Source organism: Microcaecilia unicolor, chromosome 3 (assembly GCF_901765095.1).
Source record: "Microcaecilia unicolor chromosome 3, aMicUni1.1, whole genome shotgun sequence".
Lineage (NCBI taxonomy): Eukaryota > Metazoa > Chordata > Amphibia > Gymnophiona > Siphonopidae > Microcaecilia > Microcaecilia unicolor.
The window spans coordinates 328743306-328762466 of NC_044033.1; the positions used below are offsets into that span (position 1 = coordinate 328743306).

Here is a 19161-nt window from a genome sequence, read left to right on the forward strand (position 1 = left end):
AAAATGCACTATTTCTGGGATAAGCAGTATAAAATGTTTTGCACTTCTTGGGATCTTGCCAGGTATTTGTGACCTGGATTGGTCACTGTTGGAAACAGGATGCTGGGCTTGATGGACCTTTGGTCTTTCCCAGGGATCTGGAGATGATCATATCTGGGGATGATCATATCTGATCTTAAGTTGGCTCAACAGATAGGGTGACAGCAAAAGCCAGAAGGATGCTTGGGTGTATTATGAGAGAAATGGGCAGCACGGGATACGGTTGTGATAGTGCTTCTGCATAAGTCTAAGCAAAAACAACCATGGGGTGGCTTATCAAGGAGAAAGTGGCCCAACCAAAGCTCATACCTGAATCTAATAGAAAATCAGTGGCAAGACTTGAAAATTGCAGTCCAAAGACAGTCCCCAGCCAACCTAAAAGAATTTGATCCATATGGCAAAAGTGCACCATTCTGTCATGCAAAGTTTCTAATCAGGTACTATGAATGACTCATAGCTGTTGCTTGGTAGAAGCTTTTGCAGCAGCTTTGCATGAAAGAGTGTGAAAACAAATGTATGATTTTGCCTTTTTTCTTTTTAATTGCAGTATAGTTACCAAACCCTTGACTGCTTTCCCAAATTTTTTTTTTTGTTACATTTGTACCCCGCGCTTTCCCACTCATGGCAGGCTCAATGCAGCAGGCAATGGAGGGTTAAGTGACTTGCCCAGAGGCACAAGGAGCTGCCTGTGCCGGGAATCAAACTCAGTTCCTCAGTTCCCCAGGACCAAAGTCCACCACCCTAACCACTATGCCACTCCTCTTTTTCATCTTGATGTAAAATTAATTTAGCTAAAACCTCTAGTTCATCTTATTTACTGTATTTATAGCCCGCCTATCACTTAGGTGGGGGTACAAGTAAACATGTTTGTCTACTTGCTGGCCACTATTCCTGAATGCTAGTTCAGCTAACTTCTTACCCAGTTTTTATAATAATTTTTTTTTTTTTTGTTTCACTGGCAAACTTTTTCACCATTCTTCTGTGTAAGACAGTGTATAAAAAAGCATTACTACAATCTAGATAGGCTAGATCTGTTTTCCCCTCCCCCCCCCCCCCCCCCCCCCCCCCAAATCTACTATGCTTATCTCCTAAAAAAAAAATCAGACAGACTGTCTAGGCAACGTTTTCCTCTTAAAAAGTTATGTTGCATAGGATCCAATAATACAGTGCTTTCTAAGCATTGTACTATTTGATCTGTCACTGTTTTTTCATCCCTTTGTCTACTGCTGTCAAGTTAACAGGTCTGAGGTTTTTTGCATTACCTTTGTTTCCACCATTATGAGAGAGTTCCTGTATCTGCTCTATTCCCGATTCTTGTTTCTGTTTCAAATAAGTTGTATTAATTTGACTGCACCACCTTAGGATAATTGCTTAGTAAATGGAGCTTATCAAGGTACTTATCTTATTAAATAGTAATGTTATTAGCCAGTAACATTTTGGTTTTTGCTGTCCTGTGCATTAATGTGATCAGCCTGTACATAAATCCAGTTCAGTTTTACCTTTTAAATCTTTTGCCTTTTGTCTTTGGTTCAGTGCCACCTCCTTCAGGTGTAAGTACCAAGCAGAAGTATTTTGATATCTACTTTCTTTTAATCCTTCTCTTTCAGAAATCTGTTAAAATTTGCTTCTCAAAATTCCATTGTTCACTTCTATAATTAGTTTTATCTCGGCATCTCAATTTGAACATCTTTAAGTCTGCCATTTTTGCCTCCTTGTGTTTTTCTTGGTAATTTTGTTTGACCTTGTATTTTCTGAATACTAATGTGCTTACATTTGCCATTGTTAAAATAGTTAATGGTATTTTGAGATTCCAGTGCTCCCTCAAATTTTTGTGTTTTTACCGGTTCTGATGGCTCTCTTCACTTATTCCAAAAGGAAATTTATTACTCTTGGTGTCCCATCTCTAGCATTCTTTGTTCAGTGTGCCCTCTGTTATGAATTGACCAAGAAAGCTAATTTTAAAAAATGTAGTGAGCACTTTGGAGGAAATTCTGTAGTATAGGCATTATCATTTATGTGCTGATTATGCATATAAATGTTTAGAATAGTGGCATTTATGCTTATATATGTGCACAATAAGTAGGTAAACTGCCAAAATTCCACCTAAGCACAAAATTCTGTAAATACACACTTAACTTACATTGTCTGTATTGCAAGGAAGGGTGTACACGAGTGGATCTCAATCATACTAATCTAATCTCTTAAGGACCGCTTAATCTCAACATGTGTTCCAAAGCAGTTTACAAAAAAAGAATAAATTACAATAGGAAGAGAAATTATTGAAAAGCTAAATTAGATATTTTTGTAACCAATGTTTTAAATTGTTTATGAAAAATGACATAAAATGCCTGAGTTTTAAAAGATGGCAAAAAGCAATCCAAATATGAACCGCATGATAAAAAAAAAAGTCCTTTTGTCAATCCTTGTATATCGAATAGATGTAAATGATAGAAAATGTAAAATAGAATTATCTTTTAATCTAGATGAATGTCTAATTGAGTAATGAAAGATCAGACTAGAGAGCAGCTCAGGAGCTGCACTGTCCGAATCTTAAAAACAAAAGAAGCTAAATTTAAACTCTCACTGGTTTCAATGACAGCCAGTGAAGAGAATGCAAGAGAGGTGTAACATGATCATAACTTCTTTTGTCTAAAGATTAACCTAGTTGACACGTACTTTCTAAATACTGTACATTAACCCATGCATCTTCAACACTTAGATGCTAGCAATTAAACACTAGGTCTGTGGCTAGCATAAGCATGCTAACTTAAACACACAGGTGCATATACACCTGGTTATAGTAAAGGAAAGTATGCTCCTACTATGCGCCCTCTCTGGTTATAAAATTACCCTTCATGTGGCTTAGGGCAGTGGCACAAGTATAGAAAGCTAGATTGACTGTAGGTCATTAGTTTAAATCCAGCTTGAGTTGGTAGAGTCTAAAAGTTTGTTTCTACCTGAAAAGTGTAGAAGGAGTTTGGCTTAATGCAGTTTGGCTTAATTCACTAATCGCCAGCAATCATCAACTTATCATCTTTGACATAGTGGCATTCTTGGAGAGACACTTAGGAGTAAATAGACATTGGAAACGGACCTGACTTTGCCCTATCCTGTTTGGAAGTGGTTTTTCCAGAGTTGCCCTATCCTGTTTGGAAGTGGTTTTTCCAGAGCATAGTAAATAAACACTGGCAAAGCAGTGTGAAACAGCTTTCATTGCCTGTTTTTTACTTGCTCTGTTTAACAGAGCATTTTTATGGCACTGATTTCAGAAGCTTTCACAGGCACTGAATTTCATGTAAGTGGAACAGAGATGAGGTCAAAGTAAAGAGGAACTGCAAAGCCCATGGTCACAATATTGCTTGCTTTTACACTGCTGCTCCTCATTTAATATGTTAGGGCATTAAATATGCTTTTAGAAGAACTGTTGCATTAATTTAACCAAATGATTTACTTATAGCATAGGTAGGTAGATATTTTGACTTTGCATTACCAGGCATTGGCCTCAAATTCATAACAATATGAGAAAGTTTCAACAAAATTTACCTGAGTAGTTTGCCCTGGCTGCAGATTCTCCCTCCCATAACTGTTGAAAGTACACTTGAGCTTTCATAATGAGTTTTTACCTCCTGGGAGGAAAACTTTGGCTAGATTTGATTTTTAGAATTGTGCTTATTTTATCCCTGGTTGACTGCTGCAACATTAACAGATGTAAATGGATAGACATGGTAACGTGAAAAAAAGACTCTTTAAAGTCAGTCTTCACAAAAGCCTGCCAGGCCTCATAGTCATAGTGCACACATGATATCAGTATTAAACAAACCCAGGCCTGGCTCTGCTCAGGCCACAAAGGATCACGTCTTTCACAAGGTTCCAAGATGAAGCTTTTCCCACCTTAGCCAGTCTTCTGTTACCATACACATAGGTTGTAAAAGCAGATGCTAGAGGGCTGCTCCGGTTTTTTCCCCTGGGCCTCTCTGACTTTATCTGTTCTCTGGAATTTTATATGGCCTTATTGAACCATACCTTCTCTTCTGTGGCCTAACTGAACCCCCAGCCTCCCTGCTGAACTGTCCAGAGCTAGCGTTTTTAATGTGGCCCTGTGAGGGAGTGTGCTTAAGGGGATCAGCAGTTTCCTAGACACTTCATCGCAGTCTGTCAAATGATACTATTAACAATAGATCCTAATTCACAAATCTAGCCTGTTTAATAGCCAAATTGGATATCACCTTTCTAGAAAACATGTGGTTAAACCCCTTGCATGAAATGTAGTCATCCAATGGTGAACATATTCATTAGATCCAAAAAAAATTGACTAACCAGCAGTCTAGATTTTAGTCCAGTTGTCATAAGGATGACAACTTTCAAAATTAAGCAAATTATTTAACTTTTGCACAATTGTTTTACACTGATGAAAAAATAGTGGTGAATTGGCCATAACTGTAACAATTTGATATATATATAGTGCATCAGTCCCACTTTTGATGATCTGATTTTACTTATTTAAATTTTTATATTTAGGCAACATAGACACCCATGAGCCTTTGTAAAATAGGCTCCCAGAACTATCCCTAATCATATATAAATTTTCCACAGATTTATATCTGCTCTGAAGAACATGTAAATGTGTGCATGTTCTCTATGCATGTACACATGCATCTTATAAAATAGACTTATACACTGGAACGCCATCCCAGCTACACCCACAGCATGTATACTTATACAAATGTACTCAGCTGCACTGAGCCATTTTCTGTGTGTAAAACATGCTTAACAAATGGAAAATGCTTTGTAAAACTACCTCCAGTAAGCGCATATATACTCAACTTGTACGGTGAAGATAGTTGAATGAGTGTAGATGTCACACTTATTTTACAATGCATGGCAGCCTGATTTAGGATTTGATAGAGGAGTAGAAAAATATTTAGTAAACTAGGAATGAGGATTTTTTTTTTCACTTTTATCATCATCACTTTTTATCAGGTTTGGGGGGGAGGTTGTTGTTTGTTTTTTTTTGTTTGTTTTTTTGCTGTTTTTATTTTTGCTTTTTCTTTTTTGCTGTTTCTTGCTCTCTTCTAAGCAGTCTCTTCCCACCACCCCACCTCTCAATGTTGACATCTTAGATTTGTCTGGTCTCTCTGCAAATCCCAGCAATAAAGTACTACTACTACTACTAACTAGCATTTCTAAAGCGCTACTAGGGTTACGCAGCGCTGTACAATTTAAACATAGAAGGACAGTCCCTGCTCAAAGAGCTTACAATCTAAAAGACAAGAGAACAATCTAAAGACAAGTGAACAATCTAGAGGACGAGTGAACAGTTAGTCTGATAGGGTGGATAGATTTGGGGCATCCTATATATCTTGAGCAACTGATTCTCTGACTTGCTTTCTTCACCCTCTGCTAGTATTTCTTCCATTGGGTGCCAGACCTGAATTTTAGCCTGGTGCTAGGATTTTTCCATCCCTGGTATGTTAGAACAGGAGCTGCTGACCCTTGACCTTCAGTTAGTCATTAGGCATGTATTGTGAACATGTTTTTGAGAGAGCAGACATGTTCAATTATATTTTTAATTCCATGTTCAGTTTTAGTCTTATGTATTAACTGCTATTTCAGTGGCGTACCAAGGGGGCAGAGGGAGCATGGAAACGAACGATGCTGACCGGCATGCGGCACACCCCCCCCCCCCCCCCAGCGGCGTGCACCCGGGGGGTTCTTTCGCCGGGGTGGGGGGTGTCCCTTCGCCAGGGGGTGGGTGGGGCGCATCGGCGATCCACCCCGGGTGTCAGTGCCCCTCGGAACGCCACTGCTATTTACCGTGTATTTTACATCTACAGTAGTCTTTTACTACTTTGATTTCTGAGGATATTATATAAACTTTCGGGTCCTCTGTTAGCAAAGCTGCATTGGTTTACAGTAAGAGTGCATTACGTGTTTCTAGTGTTGGCATTCCAGATATTGAAATTTAATAGGTCAGCATATCTGGCAGATATGGTTGTATGCAAAAGGAAAGTAGTTGCAATCTACTACTACTACTTATTTCTGCAATGCTACTAGATTAGTCAAGGTTGCTGGCTGGAGATCCTGACTTAATTGCACCAGTTACAGCTTTTTCTGTTCTCTCAGATGTGGTATTCACTTCCCTGGAATTAGGTCAGGAACAAAACTTGCTCTCAGGAAAGAAAAAAAAACCTAATAGCTTTTTTTTTGTTTGTTTTGGGAGTATGTGGATGGGAGGTTGGGCATAGGTTCCAGGTAGGCCCTAGTGTGTGTGTGGAGTTTTTTTTTCTTGTATTTGTTTTATTGAATTTTATTCTTCTCCGCTTGCTTTGAACTGTGGTCCTGAAAAGCAGTATATATATTTTATTAACAAATAAATGAACAGTTCTGAATTCATGAAATGCAAATCTCTAGGGAGTGCTTGCTAAAGTTATGTGAATCTAAATTCAATTAAAATGTTGAAATGGAGGATGTTTAAAGGAAACTCTTCTCAAGTAAAATTAAAACTTAATAGTTATTGACCTTGCTGTATTTTGTTGACATTTCTGTTTTTGTTTTATGCAGAATCAGATTCAGTACCTCAAGCAAGTCCAACAGCCCAACGTTTCCCAACTGCGATCAACCATGGTGGACCCAGCCATCAACTTGTTTTTCCTAAAAATGAAAGGGGAACTGGAACAGACTAAAGACAAACTGGAACAAGCCCAAAATGAACTGAGTGCCTGGAAATTTACGCCTGATAGGTAAACAAACCAAATACTTCCCAGTCAAGACTTCCCTGACAGTCCCACTGCGAGAATGCTATGGTGGGACAGCCAAGTACTCGTTTCCACACCAAGACTCAGACTTCTTGAGCCAAAAAAGCCACATACGTTATACTGTCCAGCTTGTAATGCTTAATGTAAAACTTACCAGATGAACCTTGTATTTCAGCTTTTTTCCCTCCCCTTTGCTTCAGAGGCCTGACAGCATCGGACTATTCCGAAGAAGTGGCCGTCTCCGAAAAAAATTTGTCCCTCTATAGAACATGTAGACACTTGCAAAATGATACTGTTTGAAGAAAATACAGGGAGAAACAGAAGTCTTAAGTCTGTGGCACGTTGTGTTTGCAGACAGTTTGGAGGAGAGAACCTAGTGATTTTAAATCCTGAATTGAACATGTAAAATTCCAGTAAAATGTAGAAGTGGAATGTGCTTCGCTTTTAACCATGAGCATAGTGACTTACAGAAGCTGTAAGTCAGTTTTGCCAATAAGACTGTGGACTTCCTGCTTGTTCACTGAACTGCTGATTCAAAACTTTTTTATCAGGTGATTTTTGAATTAAAGGGTTTATTGCTATGATCAGCTTTTGGTAGCCATGAGAGAGTGCTACAGTAGTATCTAAACATAGACAGTATATGTATTCCAGTAACCAGATAGCAGTGGGCTCTGCAATAATCATTTTCAACCAAACGTTGAGGTGGTTGAAACAACAATCTCCTCTTTGTTTAGCTGGTATTTTGTGGACTTCAAAAACAAAATTAGGAATATGTGCAATAGTGTGATTATTTTTCTGTTTGGAGCAATTTTTTTTCACACAAGCAGATGAATGAAGCTAGATTTTACAAGCTTTTCACTTTGGTTTTGTCCAAGATATATATCTACATATACACTGCATGTTATTAGAAACCTATTTCAAGTTTCATTTAACAGGCCTATGAAAGTCATTGTGATTGTTATTGTTGGTTCTTGGTGTTCTGTTGTATGCCTGTTATGTACTTCAGTTCCTATTACCAATTTCACCCTGAAATAGTTGTAACTGCAGTTTAAGGAATGCTGTGCTGTGAAATGGTACTTGAAGGTTTAGGTAGGTATATATAAGCACAAGCATCTTTTTTTTTTTAATGAAAAGTGCAACTATTTTTTTTTCTTTTGGTGCATGCATCCTTTTGGCAGATAATGAAACCAAAAGGATCTTGACAGATCTTGATGGCTTTTGGCTATCATGCTCTAAACGTTTTGGCAGAATAATATGGGATATATTTCTACTGTTGTACAGTATACAGGAGAAAGTCATCAAATGGTTATGCTTGTTCAGAGCATAGATACTGTACTGGTATGAAAGGGAAGATGATTGCCCCATCAGTAAATTTTTACTTTTTTGTTAAAGGTACTCGCTAATGCCTGAAAACCTTTTTTTATTTATTTCCTGATTAAGCCAATTTTTTTTTTGCTCAACCACTGTTATTTGCTTGTTTTCTTTGCAGAGGGCATGGAGAATTTTCATTTATTTTTGAACCTATTCACATGACTTTAATGCATGTTTAACATTCACTTAAGAAAAAAGCACTTTTCTTCATATGTGCCCTACTTGTTCTGTTTGGAGGGTTTCTTTTTTAACGTTTTTAAAAAGATTGTTAGATCATTATAAAATTATTATGGCCCTGTTTACTAGGCGTCAACACTTGTCGCGTGGGCTAACTGTGTAGACGCCCACAATATTCCTATGGGCGCCTACACAGCATGTGCTAATTTTGTGCATGCACTAAAAATGCTAGTGCACCATAGTAAACAGGGCCCTCAGTGTTCTCTTTCTTTCATTATAGTTAAAATGTTAGGGTCCTGTTCATTAAATATTTTATTCCACTTGTTACTAGTACAAATAATCCACAATGAATATGACCCTAGTTATTAATGAAGTATTCCAATTTATTTCTGTTCAATTAATATTTTTAAAGGTAATTTCATTTAGGGCCCTGTTTTACTAAGCCATGCTGTAGGTGTGCACACTTTTTAGCGTGTGCTAATGCTAGAGATGCCCATAGGAATATAATGGGTGTCTCTATCATTAGCGCATGCGCTAAAAAAAGTGTACGCACCTACAGCGCAGCTTAGTAAACATGGCCCTTCTTAACTTCATAAAATGTTGTCCATGAAAACAGTTTTTACAGTACCGGGGGTAGAGTTAGGATGTTTGGGGGGGGGGGGGGGGGGGGGGGGGGTTGTTTCATTTTTACTGCTTTCCACACAGAAGTGCCTATTTTATTCACATATGTGAATACTTAAAACTGTACTGTTGTAAATTAACTTTTTTGTTGTTGTGATGACCATGTTCAGAGCTAACCAAAGAGAAAACCATGGTTTTAGAGGAGAAAGCAATTGTATATAAAGCAGTATTACTACTTTTTAAAATAAGTTGCAAATTTACCTTTTCTCATTCCCCTCTTATTGTAGTCCTGGTTTTACTTTCTTATTTAAACATTTTATTTTTTACATTTTTATCCCTCCCCTCCTTCACAATTACCCTCAGTTCTAACCTGTTTTTGCTCAAATTTCTTTTTTTCACCCTAGATTTCTAAAATTTTAATGACACCTTTCAACCTTCAGTTCATTCTTAATTTCTTTTATGTCATGTTGGGTGAATGAACAGATCGTGCGTCTGGTAGCGCTATACAAATGCTAATAATAATAATAATCAGCCTTTCTTCTAAATTTCTGAAAGAATGCTGCAGCAGCATACACGACTTGCAAACCAAGTACTGTCCCATAACTTCAAGACGTTATATTCATTAGGAGGATCAGTTCAGCCCTAGTGGTTTTGACCTTTAAGAGGTGAATAGGAGCCAAATATCAGATTGTCCTGAATATTTATTGCCATTGAAAATTGTCCTCTTTGGCTGCTTTTCAAGTTCTTAAAAATTTATTTGAGCCCTTGTAAATAGGTGTTCAGAGCAGGCAGGAGTTGGAGTTCATCTCTTTTTTTTTTTTTTTTTTTTTTTTTTTTACATTGTTGGACTTTGCATATATTTCCCACCTAGGTACAAAAAAGGCCATTCTGTAATTGCGTGCCTGCAATTATGTGAACCTTGCACATCTAAATTCAGCAAAGAGGCCACTTAGTGTGCAAGTGCCCTAAGCACTATTCTGTAGGGGTGCATGTAAGTAGCTAGTGGTGTAGCTACCTTTGAGCAAGCCCAGCAAAATGCCCAAGGCTGCTCAGTGGTGGTGGCCACCTGAAATTATACCCCCCTTCCAACCCCCTCATGTCCAGGTCTGAAATATCTCCAACTTCCCAACACCTCCATGCTTGTCTGGATCTGTCTACCCGCAGCTGCTTCTCCTACACAACATGGCAGCAGGACACAGAAGAGCAGGGCTGAAAGCTGCTCTCAGTCCAGTGGAATCTTTCCTCTGCTGCAGGACATGGTGGGGGGGGGGGTGTTTGGAGAAAGGTTTGGCCTGCATGGGAGGAAGGGGAGAGTGCCGCTGGACAGAGGAATGGGCGCAGAGGGAATATATATATAAAAAGAGATCTGGACCAAAGGGGAGGGGAACAGATGGGGGGGGGGGGTGGAATTGAGAGAGATGCCAGACCACAGAGGGTGGGTGCAAAAGGATGGAAGAGAGGAGAGAAGCTGGTTCTTTAGCATCAGCAACAGATGAATCCAGAGACTTGTGAGTTGTGACCCTCTACCAGCAGGTGGAGATAAGAGAGCGCTGAACTGAGCTGTCTTATAGGACGGAATGCTCCCTGGCCAGTCAGTATTCTCCATCTCCAGCAGGCGGATGGATGGATTCTCACAAGTTCCTTGTCTCATCTGATGGTAGCTCCTGTTCTGGGTTTCCTAGTTCAATTCAGCCTGGGGGTGAAGTCTTGGCTGTATGTTGCCAACTTTAGGGGGTACACCTGGTCACCCCAGGTCTCACCCCATCCCTTCCCCCCCTCTCTAGCCGTTTCCCTCCATTCTCCCTCATAGCAGTATTTAAAAAAAAAAAAAAGCAGTGGGAAACTAGCATCTTACTAGCCTTTTGGTGAGACAGTGGCTTTCTTGGAGAGGGTGTGAATGCTGCTTCAGGCAGCAGGCTATTTTCTACAGCATTGGCTGGCTCCTTCATTGTCCACTCTGAGGTGAGTATTCCTTCAGTTGCTATTGCTATCAGTGGGCTTTGTGGTTTTGCTTTTGGTTCTTCAACAGCAACAGGAGCTGGGCTGAGATGCTTGCGCTATGGGCAGCGTCAGGGCAGAGATGGTTTCTCCCAGTCCTAAGGCACTTGTTTTCAGTCTCTTGGTGGGATGTGTGCTGTTTTTACTGAGCAGGAATGCAAGGTGCTTCAGCGCCCTATGAGTTTCTGTTCCTCTGCAGCCTGCCGTGGCCATTTTGCAGAGGAACCTTTTTCTGTGTTTCCAGTTTGGGCGCAATGTCTGTCTCGGTGCAGTCTGCCCTGGGACAGTTGAGCTGGCAGCTCTGTTTTGCGTGTGCTCTGGTCATGGCTCATTTCTTTGGATGGCTGGATCAGAGTCAGTTCCTGTTGCTATGGTGCGGGTCAGCCACGGAGTTTACGTGTTTCCCGACAAGCTACTTATCCTCTGTTAGGGGTCTTCTGCCCGGTAGGGTAGCGCATTGGCTTTTTGTATTCAGGGCAGTCTGGTTTTCTGCTCTCTCCATGCATACTTTGAGACAAACCTCTTGGTCATTCCTCAGGTGGTTCCTGGCTTAAGGGGCAGGAACTGGGGGTCCCAGCTGAACAGGCTGGCTGTTGGTCCCATGGTGGTTCTCCACTCCTCTTCTTTCAACCTGGGCTGTGTAGTTGGCATGTTTCTTCTCTGCCTTTCTCAGTTCTAGTGGAGATTCCACCCTGCTGCAAAAAAAAAAAAAAAAGTAGAAAACCAGCCCTATGCCTCTGAGGAGTTTTGCCCAGGGGTCTGCTTTTGCTGTCTGCCTTCCTGTATTCGGAGTAATCTGCCACCTATATTCCAGGTTAAGGGACGTGTGGGAATTTTGTGCAGGAGCCAGCATAGAGCGTCCGTTCTCCCTCTCCCGTTGTGTGGGCGTGCTGGTGCTGTTGCAGTGGTCCAGGGTGGCCAGGATTCTCCTTTGCCTTTTCCCTTTCAGAGGGCTTTCTTGAGGTTTTTGTGGCCAATTCCGTCTTCCCTGTGTACTGCAGTGGCAAGCACCGCACCATGTCATTGGGCAGTGACTTGGTGATTCACGCTCGCTGTTTTCTGTCCCTTGCTCACTCTTTTTGGGTAGGTACTTGGGCACGGGGTTTGTTCTGGGGGCAAGCTTTGTGCTAGCATCTCCGGATTTCTGGGTGCAGTTTTCTGTCTAGCTTGGATGCAGCTAATATGTGGTTTTCATGCCTCTCCTATCCATGATCGCTAGGTGAGAGTGGGCTCCTCTTTGCTTCCTGGGTTCCAGGGTTTGGGGAGGCCCAACAGTAATTCTAGGGGGTGGCTGGTTTCCCACCTACAGGTCCTCTGCACTAGGCTGATTTGAGAATCCTATTAGCTCTTCTGGTGTTCTGCTCTAGGGCACATGGGACAACCTTTCCTTTCTCTTCCATACGGGACAGGTTACGCTTAGATTCCCTACTTCACGTTCACCATGTTGGTGTGCTCCTGTAGCTGTGCTCTGTGGAGTCGCACACTATCACTGGCCCAAGATTGTTTGGCGTGCCAGTTCCAGTTGCCACGGTCTCCCTCTGGTAGTCCGTCAGAGGATATTTGCTGGCTTAGGTTGCTCTTTTCTATTGCAGGGCCAGCTAGCGGTGTTTCCTCTCGGCTTCTTGTAATGGGGTTGCTTACTGGGTAAGCAACCTACTGAGAGTGGCTGTGGGGCTCTTGACGTTGTGCCATCTAGTCCCCCTCCAGATTGCCATCTTGGGGGCCCCATGGTGCTTTCAGCCCTTTTTCTATTGCATGTGGCTCTGGCTATCAGACATGCTGGTAGCTCCAATCCGCAGCCTTGTCAGCCAGTTCGAGGGCACAGCCACCCCAGCCACTTCTTCACTCTCTGAGAAGGAAGTTTGCTCTGGTTTCGGCATTGGACACTTGCTGTGACCTTTCTGTCAGGGTTGGCAAGCTACCTTTTCGAGGTGACCTAATTGGGGATGTTTTAGTGCAATTTGTCACAGACCTGGAGTCCCCCAGGTCTCAGAAAGTGCCAGGGGTAGGCCTCTGATTTCTTTGCCTTTCTCTCGGAGTCACCTTAGGGTTCAGGAGGCCAACTGCTTCCTGATTGCTGAATCTGGCTGGCAGGGTTCCCTTGTAGTGAAGGCCTCCCACCTTTTTGGCTGTATGGAAGCCTTCCGCACCTCCCAATAATAGAACTTTGGATTGTTCCTCGGGTTTCGTTCTTGCAGGACACCTCTCCAGGTTCCATGAGGTCTGGCTCACAGTTTTCCTTGCACCAGGGCACCTTGGACGTCCTAAACAGATTTTGAACTGGAGTTCTCCCTTTCTTTGCAGATTTTTCTTGGAATCTCCACGTAAGCTCCAGGCCAAATGGCATGCGGTTCCTGCTGTTAGGTAAAGGCAAACATAAGAATAGCCACCTGGTTTGGTCTGCTGGTCCATCTATCCCAGTCTCCATTCAGCAGTGGCCTATCCAGGTCGCCAGTACCTAGCAGAAACCCATTTAGTGGCACAATTCCAGGCTACCTCTCCCACTGGAGTTTTTAGAAGGTTCTTTAATTTCTTTGGGGAGCCCAGAAGGGAGTTTTGTCCTTTGGGTTTGGACTTCTAAGAGTCCACGGAGTGTTCAAAGTTCAACATTTCCCAATGGGAACTTTGCAGTCTGTCCTGGTTTCGGTATGACAGGGATGGCTGTTAACCTCCCTGGGTCTCCGGATGCATACTTTAAGGTTCTTTTTTTCCTCTCCAAGGGGTATGCTGGATTTTGCTCTCTTTGGAGAGCATGCTCTTTTCCGTCCTTGCATGTCTGACTTTCCAAGTCAGCATGGACATTTTTCAAGGTCGTGGCAGTTTTCCTTTGCTGGAATGGATTGCAGGTACAACCATACCCTGTTCCAAGATGCTTGCGACTCTTCCTTGCTACAGGGTTGGCATATTTCATTGTAGCAAGCTCCTTTTCCGTCCTTAAGTCTGGTGTTCACTTTCCCAAGGGTCACTTATTTCCAACACACAACTTGAATTTTCTGGGAGTGATATTTGACATGGAATTTGAGAAAACATATGTTCCTGTTATGCGTCAGGAGAGTTCACACCCCAGTGGGCTCTCCTTTCTCTGACAGGTCATGGGATCTGAGACTTTGTTCCAGTTCTGGGTGCTATGGTCTCTATATTAGACATTTCTCCTGGGACCAGATTCCGCCTCAAACTGCTGCAGTGGTCCCTTCTCAGTTGTTCTTTTCTTGCTTTGGTCCTTCATGCCAAGCTGAACCTCACTAATGGATTCAGCTTGGTTGTACTCCCACGATTCTGAAGTGCTGTCTATCTGCAGGTGCCTCTCTACTGCTCATACTCTGCTCAGGCATGTCTTCGCTAGGTGCTCAGTTTTAGGATGCCGCTTGATGGTCTGACGGTAAGCCTCCTCCAGCTTTGCCGACTGTGGAGACAGGGCTGTCATATTTGTCGGTTTCCTTCTTTGAATTTGGGCATCAGCCAAGCAAATGTCTTTGCATTTGTAGTTTGGCATTCGCTATAGTTGTTCTTCAGGGCAGAGGACACAACTTCCCCTTGCGGCAGATCCAGTTCCCTTGGTGGGGCAATCTGCATTTTGATGCACACTTCGCACTGTTTTGGAAGCTCTGGGTGACTCGACTCTGCATCTTCCTGAGGACAGGCTTTCGTGTTCTCTTTGGTGAGGTTCAGCTCACCTTTGTTTTGCCATGCCAGGGGTTATCTTCCAGGGTGCCCTAGTTTGCCCTGGGTTCCAGGTGTCTGCCAAGCAGGGCTTTGGACATCTGGTATTCATTTGATTGGGTTCCGCTGTTTTTTCTCATACACCGGTGTTGGTACTCAGGCCTTCTTTATTCATCGAGTTCCTGCCTTCTCGGTCCACTCCATGTACTCCTACTGTTTTTGGATGGACCAATGGGTTCCGTTGGTCAATTCTCTAGTCTCTGACCTTTGGAGGTTGCCGCTCATTCGGTTGCATATTTCAGAGTCTCGGGGTTATCCGTGGGGGGATCAATTCTCTTTGTTGGATCTTGTTGCATTTTTACGTTTTTTGATGGACTCTTGTAATTGGTTCCATATTGCAGTTCTTGATTTACTGCCTTTTCCTGTGGGGAAGGATGACTGTTATAATCTGTTCCTTCTGTTTTGTCATGAAAATACTGACTGGCCAGGGAGCATTCCGTCCTATGACAGCTCAGTTCAGCACGCTGTATCTCCATCTGCTGATAGATGGTCATTCCATCATAACTCACAAGTATCTGGATTCATCTGCTGTGACTAAAGGAAGGAAAATTATTAGGTAAGACAGTTTTTTTTGTTATGGGGAGAGACAGGGACACGAGATGCTAGCTGAGGAGAAAGCACAGGATCAGGGACAGAACGCTAGACAGGACGGATAGAGGTGCACAAAAAAAGATGGTGGATGTAGAGAAGAAATGTCAAAAGGACTGAATACCATTGAGAAATTTAAGAAAAAAGCAGAAGAAAGACACAAGGACCAAAGCAATGTTCCAACAAGGTAGAAAATAAAAGTATATTTTTCGGAATTTATTAATAATAATATATCAGCTTTGGGAATTGTGCATTCTCCCTGTTCTCCCCTCAAGCCCTACTACCTTTTGGCAATGGCATTATGGGGGGGGGGGGGCCCATGTCAATTTTTCTGCCTAGGGCCCAGTCAGTCCTAGCTGTAAATGGCATACTTAAATACCAACCTCCCATCCTTCTCTTTCCATCTCTCCTTAGTTTTATCTTTCCTTACCCTCCTTACCCTTTCTCCCAAATTACACTAACCTATCCTGTCTACCCTTTTTTATCCTAATCATATTTTATCTAGCTCAACTTATCATACACTACTAAGCCCAACTTTACATTGTTTTACTACTGTTTTATTAAAATTCTATTAACTTTGTATTTCAAACTACTATGTAAGCCACATTGAGCCTGCATTATGTGGGAAAGCGTGGGGTACAAACGTAATAATAATAGCGTGGAATTACAAGAGGAGCATGTTAGTGGGCAGAGCATGGCTGGAACCTGGGCATATATCCCACTTAAGTGCACAATTTATAGAATACTGGTTTACATGGGTGCACCTACATTTCTGGGTGTCCAGATGCCATTATAGAATAGACACTCCCTGCGCTACATCAGGATGCCTCCTTGTACGTGCCCCTTTAGAGAACTGCCATAAAAGCTTTTATTTATCTGCCTGGGATCTGTACTCTGATGTTATGTTTATACCTACTCAGAGCTGGATAAAGTTCAGCCAGCATCTTTTGCCCAAGTAACTTTCGTTCTTTTCTGTGTGATGAAAAATTTAGGGCAAGGGGCTGGATGTACCGTACCTAATTCTGTGGGCGTAGAATTGGCGAATAAGGTGCAGAAAAGCTTCCAGAGTTTTATTCTGGTTAGACCAGGTAATCATGAGCTGTATCACTCTCCAATATAAGCTTAGGTCCAATATTCCAGAGACCTTAGTTGCAGCACCAATACACAGGAATAAATAGAAAAGCAAAATGTAGAAAAAAATCTGAAAAAAGATTCTGACATGAATTTGTGTTTCAAGTCTCTGGCTCTTTCAGAAAAGTCCACCAGTAGTTTTAGAAATACATTATCCACAGCTTCACTGTACTCCATTTTTCCCTTGCTCAGTTCTCTTCAATTAAAACAAAAGTGGTATCAGCATGTATGATCACTGATCACTTGATTTAATCAGTGGAGGAGTGACCTAGTGGTTAGGGTGGTGGACTTTGGTCCTGGGGAACTGAGGAACTGAGTTCGATTCCCACTTCAGGCACAGGCAGCTCCTTGTGACTCTGGGCAAGTCACTTAACCCTCCATTGCTCCATGTAAGCCGCATTGAGCCTGCCATGAGTGGGAAAGCGCGGGGTACAAATATAACAAAAAAAAAAAACAGTCAAAATCACTCTGTCAAATTATCTATTCATTCAAACTTCTAGGTGGAATAGTTTGTAAGGTATAAATTCCAAATTTTTTTCTGTAATTAAGCTGATTATCCCAGTCTCCACTGTGTTCATCCAGTTACACTCCATTGTATGTCAGTCAAAGTTTGATTTGTATCTTTCCACAGTGAGACACCAAAGGTGCAGATAAAAGTCCAGTCTTAATCTGATTTTTGTGTTCATTTAATCATAGCCATATAGAATATTTGGTTCTCCTAACTCATACTCTGTGACAAGGACAAATTGTTATATAAACCGCATACAAGGAATCACAGTTGCTATTATGTCTAGCTCTTCATAATCAGTGCTTGGAGATTTCCACCGAGATCCTGCTACGGTGGAGTCACACCAGTAGGCCACATGCTTTATGCTCAAAATTGTGATGTAATTCTCTCCGATTTCACCTTCATTATTAACATCTTTCCAGCATTCTTTCTGCATTGAAACACCATCAAAGGAGTTCCCTGAAAAATACTTCAAAATTGAAAAAATATGCCAGAACTTGTGTAAACTTTTAACTACTTGATTGATCTCTGAAGTGTAAGGTAAAACACATTAATCTATTAATGGGATCTCTTCTGTTAACACAACTATAGGACATAAGTACATAAGCATCACCGTACTGGAACAGACCAATCAGCCAATCAAGTATAGTATCCAGTTTCCAACAGTGGCCAATATAGGTCGTACGTACCTGGCAAGATCACAAAAAAGTAAAACAGATTTCATGCTGCTTATCCAAGGAATAAGCAGTGGATTTCCCCAAGTCCATCTTAATAATATTTTTTTATAATTTTATAGAAGTCTTTATTGAACATTGCAAAATCAATACAATAACCACTCTATGCTCAACAATATACAATGGCACACTGCCACGCAAGCTTTCCATGAGTGTGTAACAGTAATACCATCCATTCGTTAACAATGTTAAAATAAACACCAATTCTACTTCAAGTTTTTTAATTTTAATACTTATAACTTCCCCTATTCTACTCCCCCTTCCCCTCCCCCCCCCCCCCCCCCCCCCCCACCTTTCCGAATGCTCTGTACTCAAACCAATTAATCGGAACAATTTTTTAGAAAGGGTTCCCACACCCTTTCCCATGCAGGCAAAGTTTTAGCTCTCTGGGCAGTCAGTCTCTCCATTTCACATATGTATCGCACTTTGGTGTTCCACCTCACCATTGAAGGTACCGATGGTGACTTCCAGTGTTGTGCTAAGTTCAAACGAGCTGCATGCAGGGATCCTCTCAACAGAAGCCACTGATCTGACGTAAGGCCTATTGGTCGCTTCCCAAGTAAGAAAATTAGAGGATGCCACCTCACAGACTTGCCAACCCACTTCTGAATACGGGCTTGTACCCCCTTCCAATGAGCCTTTGCTTTAGGGCAAGACCACCAAATGTGCCCCATAGTCCCCTCTCCCCCGCAATTCCTCCAACATTCCTTTGGCACTGTAGCAAACATGTGGTGCAGCCTTACCGGCGTCAGATACCATCTATAAAATACTTTAATAGCATTCTCTTGCATACTCACTGCTCGAGCTGATTTCAAAATCCTTTTCTCCAGTGTCACCCAGTCCGCCTCCGGTAAAGTGAAATGTAATTCTTGCTCCCACATCCTCCTGTGTTGCACATATGGTTTGGCATTGGCCACCAAGTGTGCATACAGGAAGGATATCAGTCCTCTCTCAATCTTAAGAGTCTACGCATATTTCCTCCAATGGATGCATCTCCCGCTTCAGGCTTCCTCTGTAGGCCTGGCCTGTCAAAAAGTGCTGTACCTGTGTGTAGGCATAATAGTCCTTATCCCTGATCCCAAAATCATCCACCAGCTGTACAAAAGGCACTATTTTCTCCTCTACATGCATCTGACCTAACATGTCCAGCCCAGAGTCTGCCCATCTCCTGAAGGTATTATTTCCTATACCTGGCTCGAACATTGGTTTATCTGCTATGGGAGCTAAGCCAGATACCGGTTGATGTTCTGAAAACATAAGATCCCAATAGTAGAACGTAGCTTGTACTGTGGGCGGGAACATATCAACTCTGCCCCTATATTTGTTAGGAAGCCACATTAAATGGGCTAATTTCCGTGATCCCACTAAATCCTGTCCAATATCAATCCACAATTTATAACTGTCTTTCCTAAACCAGTCCACCGCCGCTCTGGTCTGTGCCGCACAATAGTACCAGAACAAGTTCGGCACTCCCAACCCTCCTAACCTTTTACTTTTATATAGAAGAGCTCGTGATAAC

At 41.9% G+C, this 19161-nt stretch overlaps 1 protein-coding gene across 3 annotated transcripts in view; it reads left to right on the plus strand.

Moving 5' to 3' along the window:
* Positions 1 to 19161, plus strand: part of WTAP (WT1 associated protein) — a 220861-nt gene that overhangs the window by 145999 nt on the left and 55701 nt on the right. For all 3 annotated transcript variants that reach the window (XM_030198401.1, XM_030198399.1, XM_030198400.1), the window contains exon 6: positions 6601 to 6779. In XM_030198401.1, coding sequence (XP_030054261.1) covers positions 6601 to 6779 — 179 coding nt within the window. The remainder of the gene's footprint in view (positions 1 to 6600; positions 6780 to 19161) is intronic.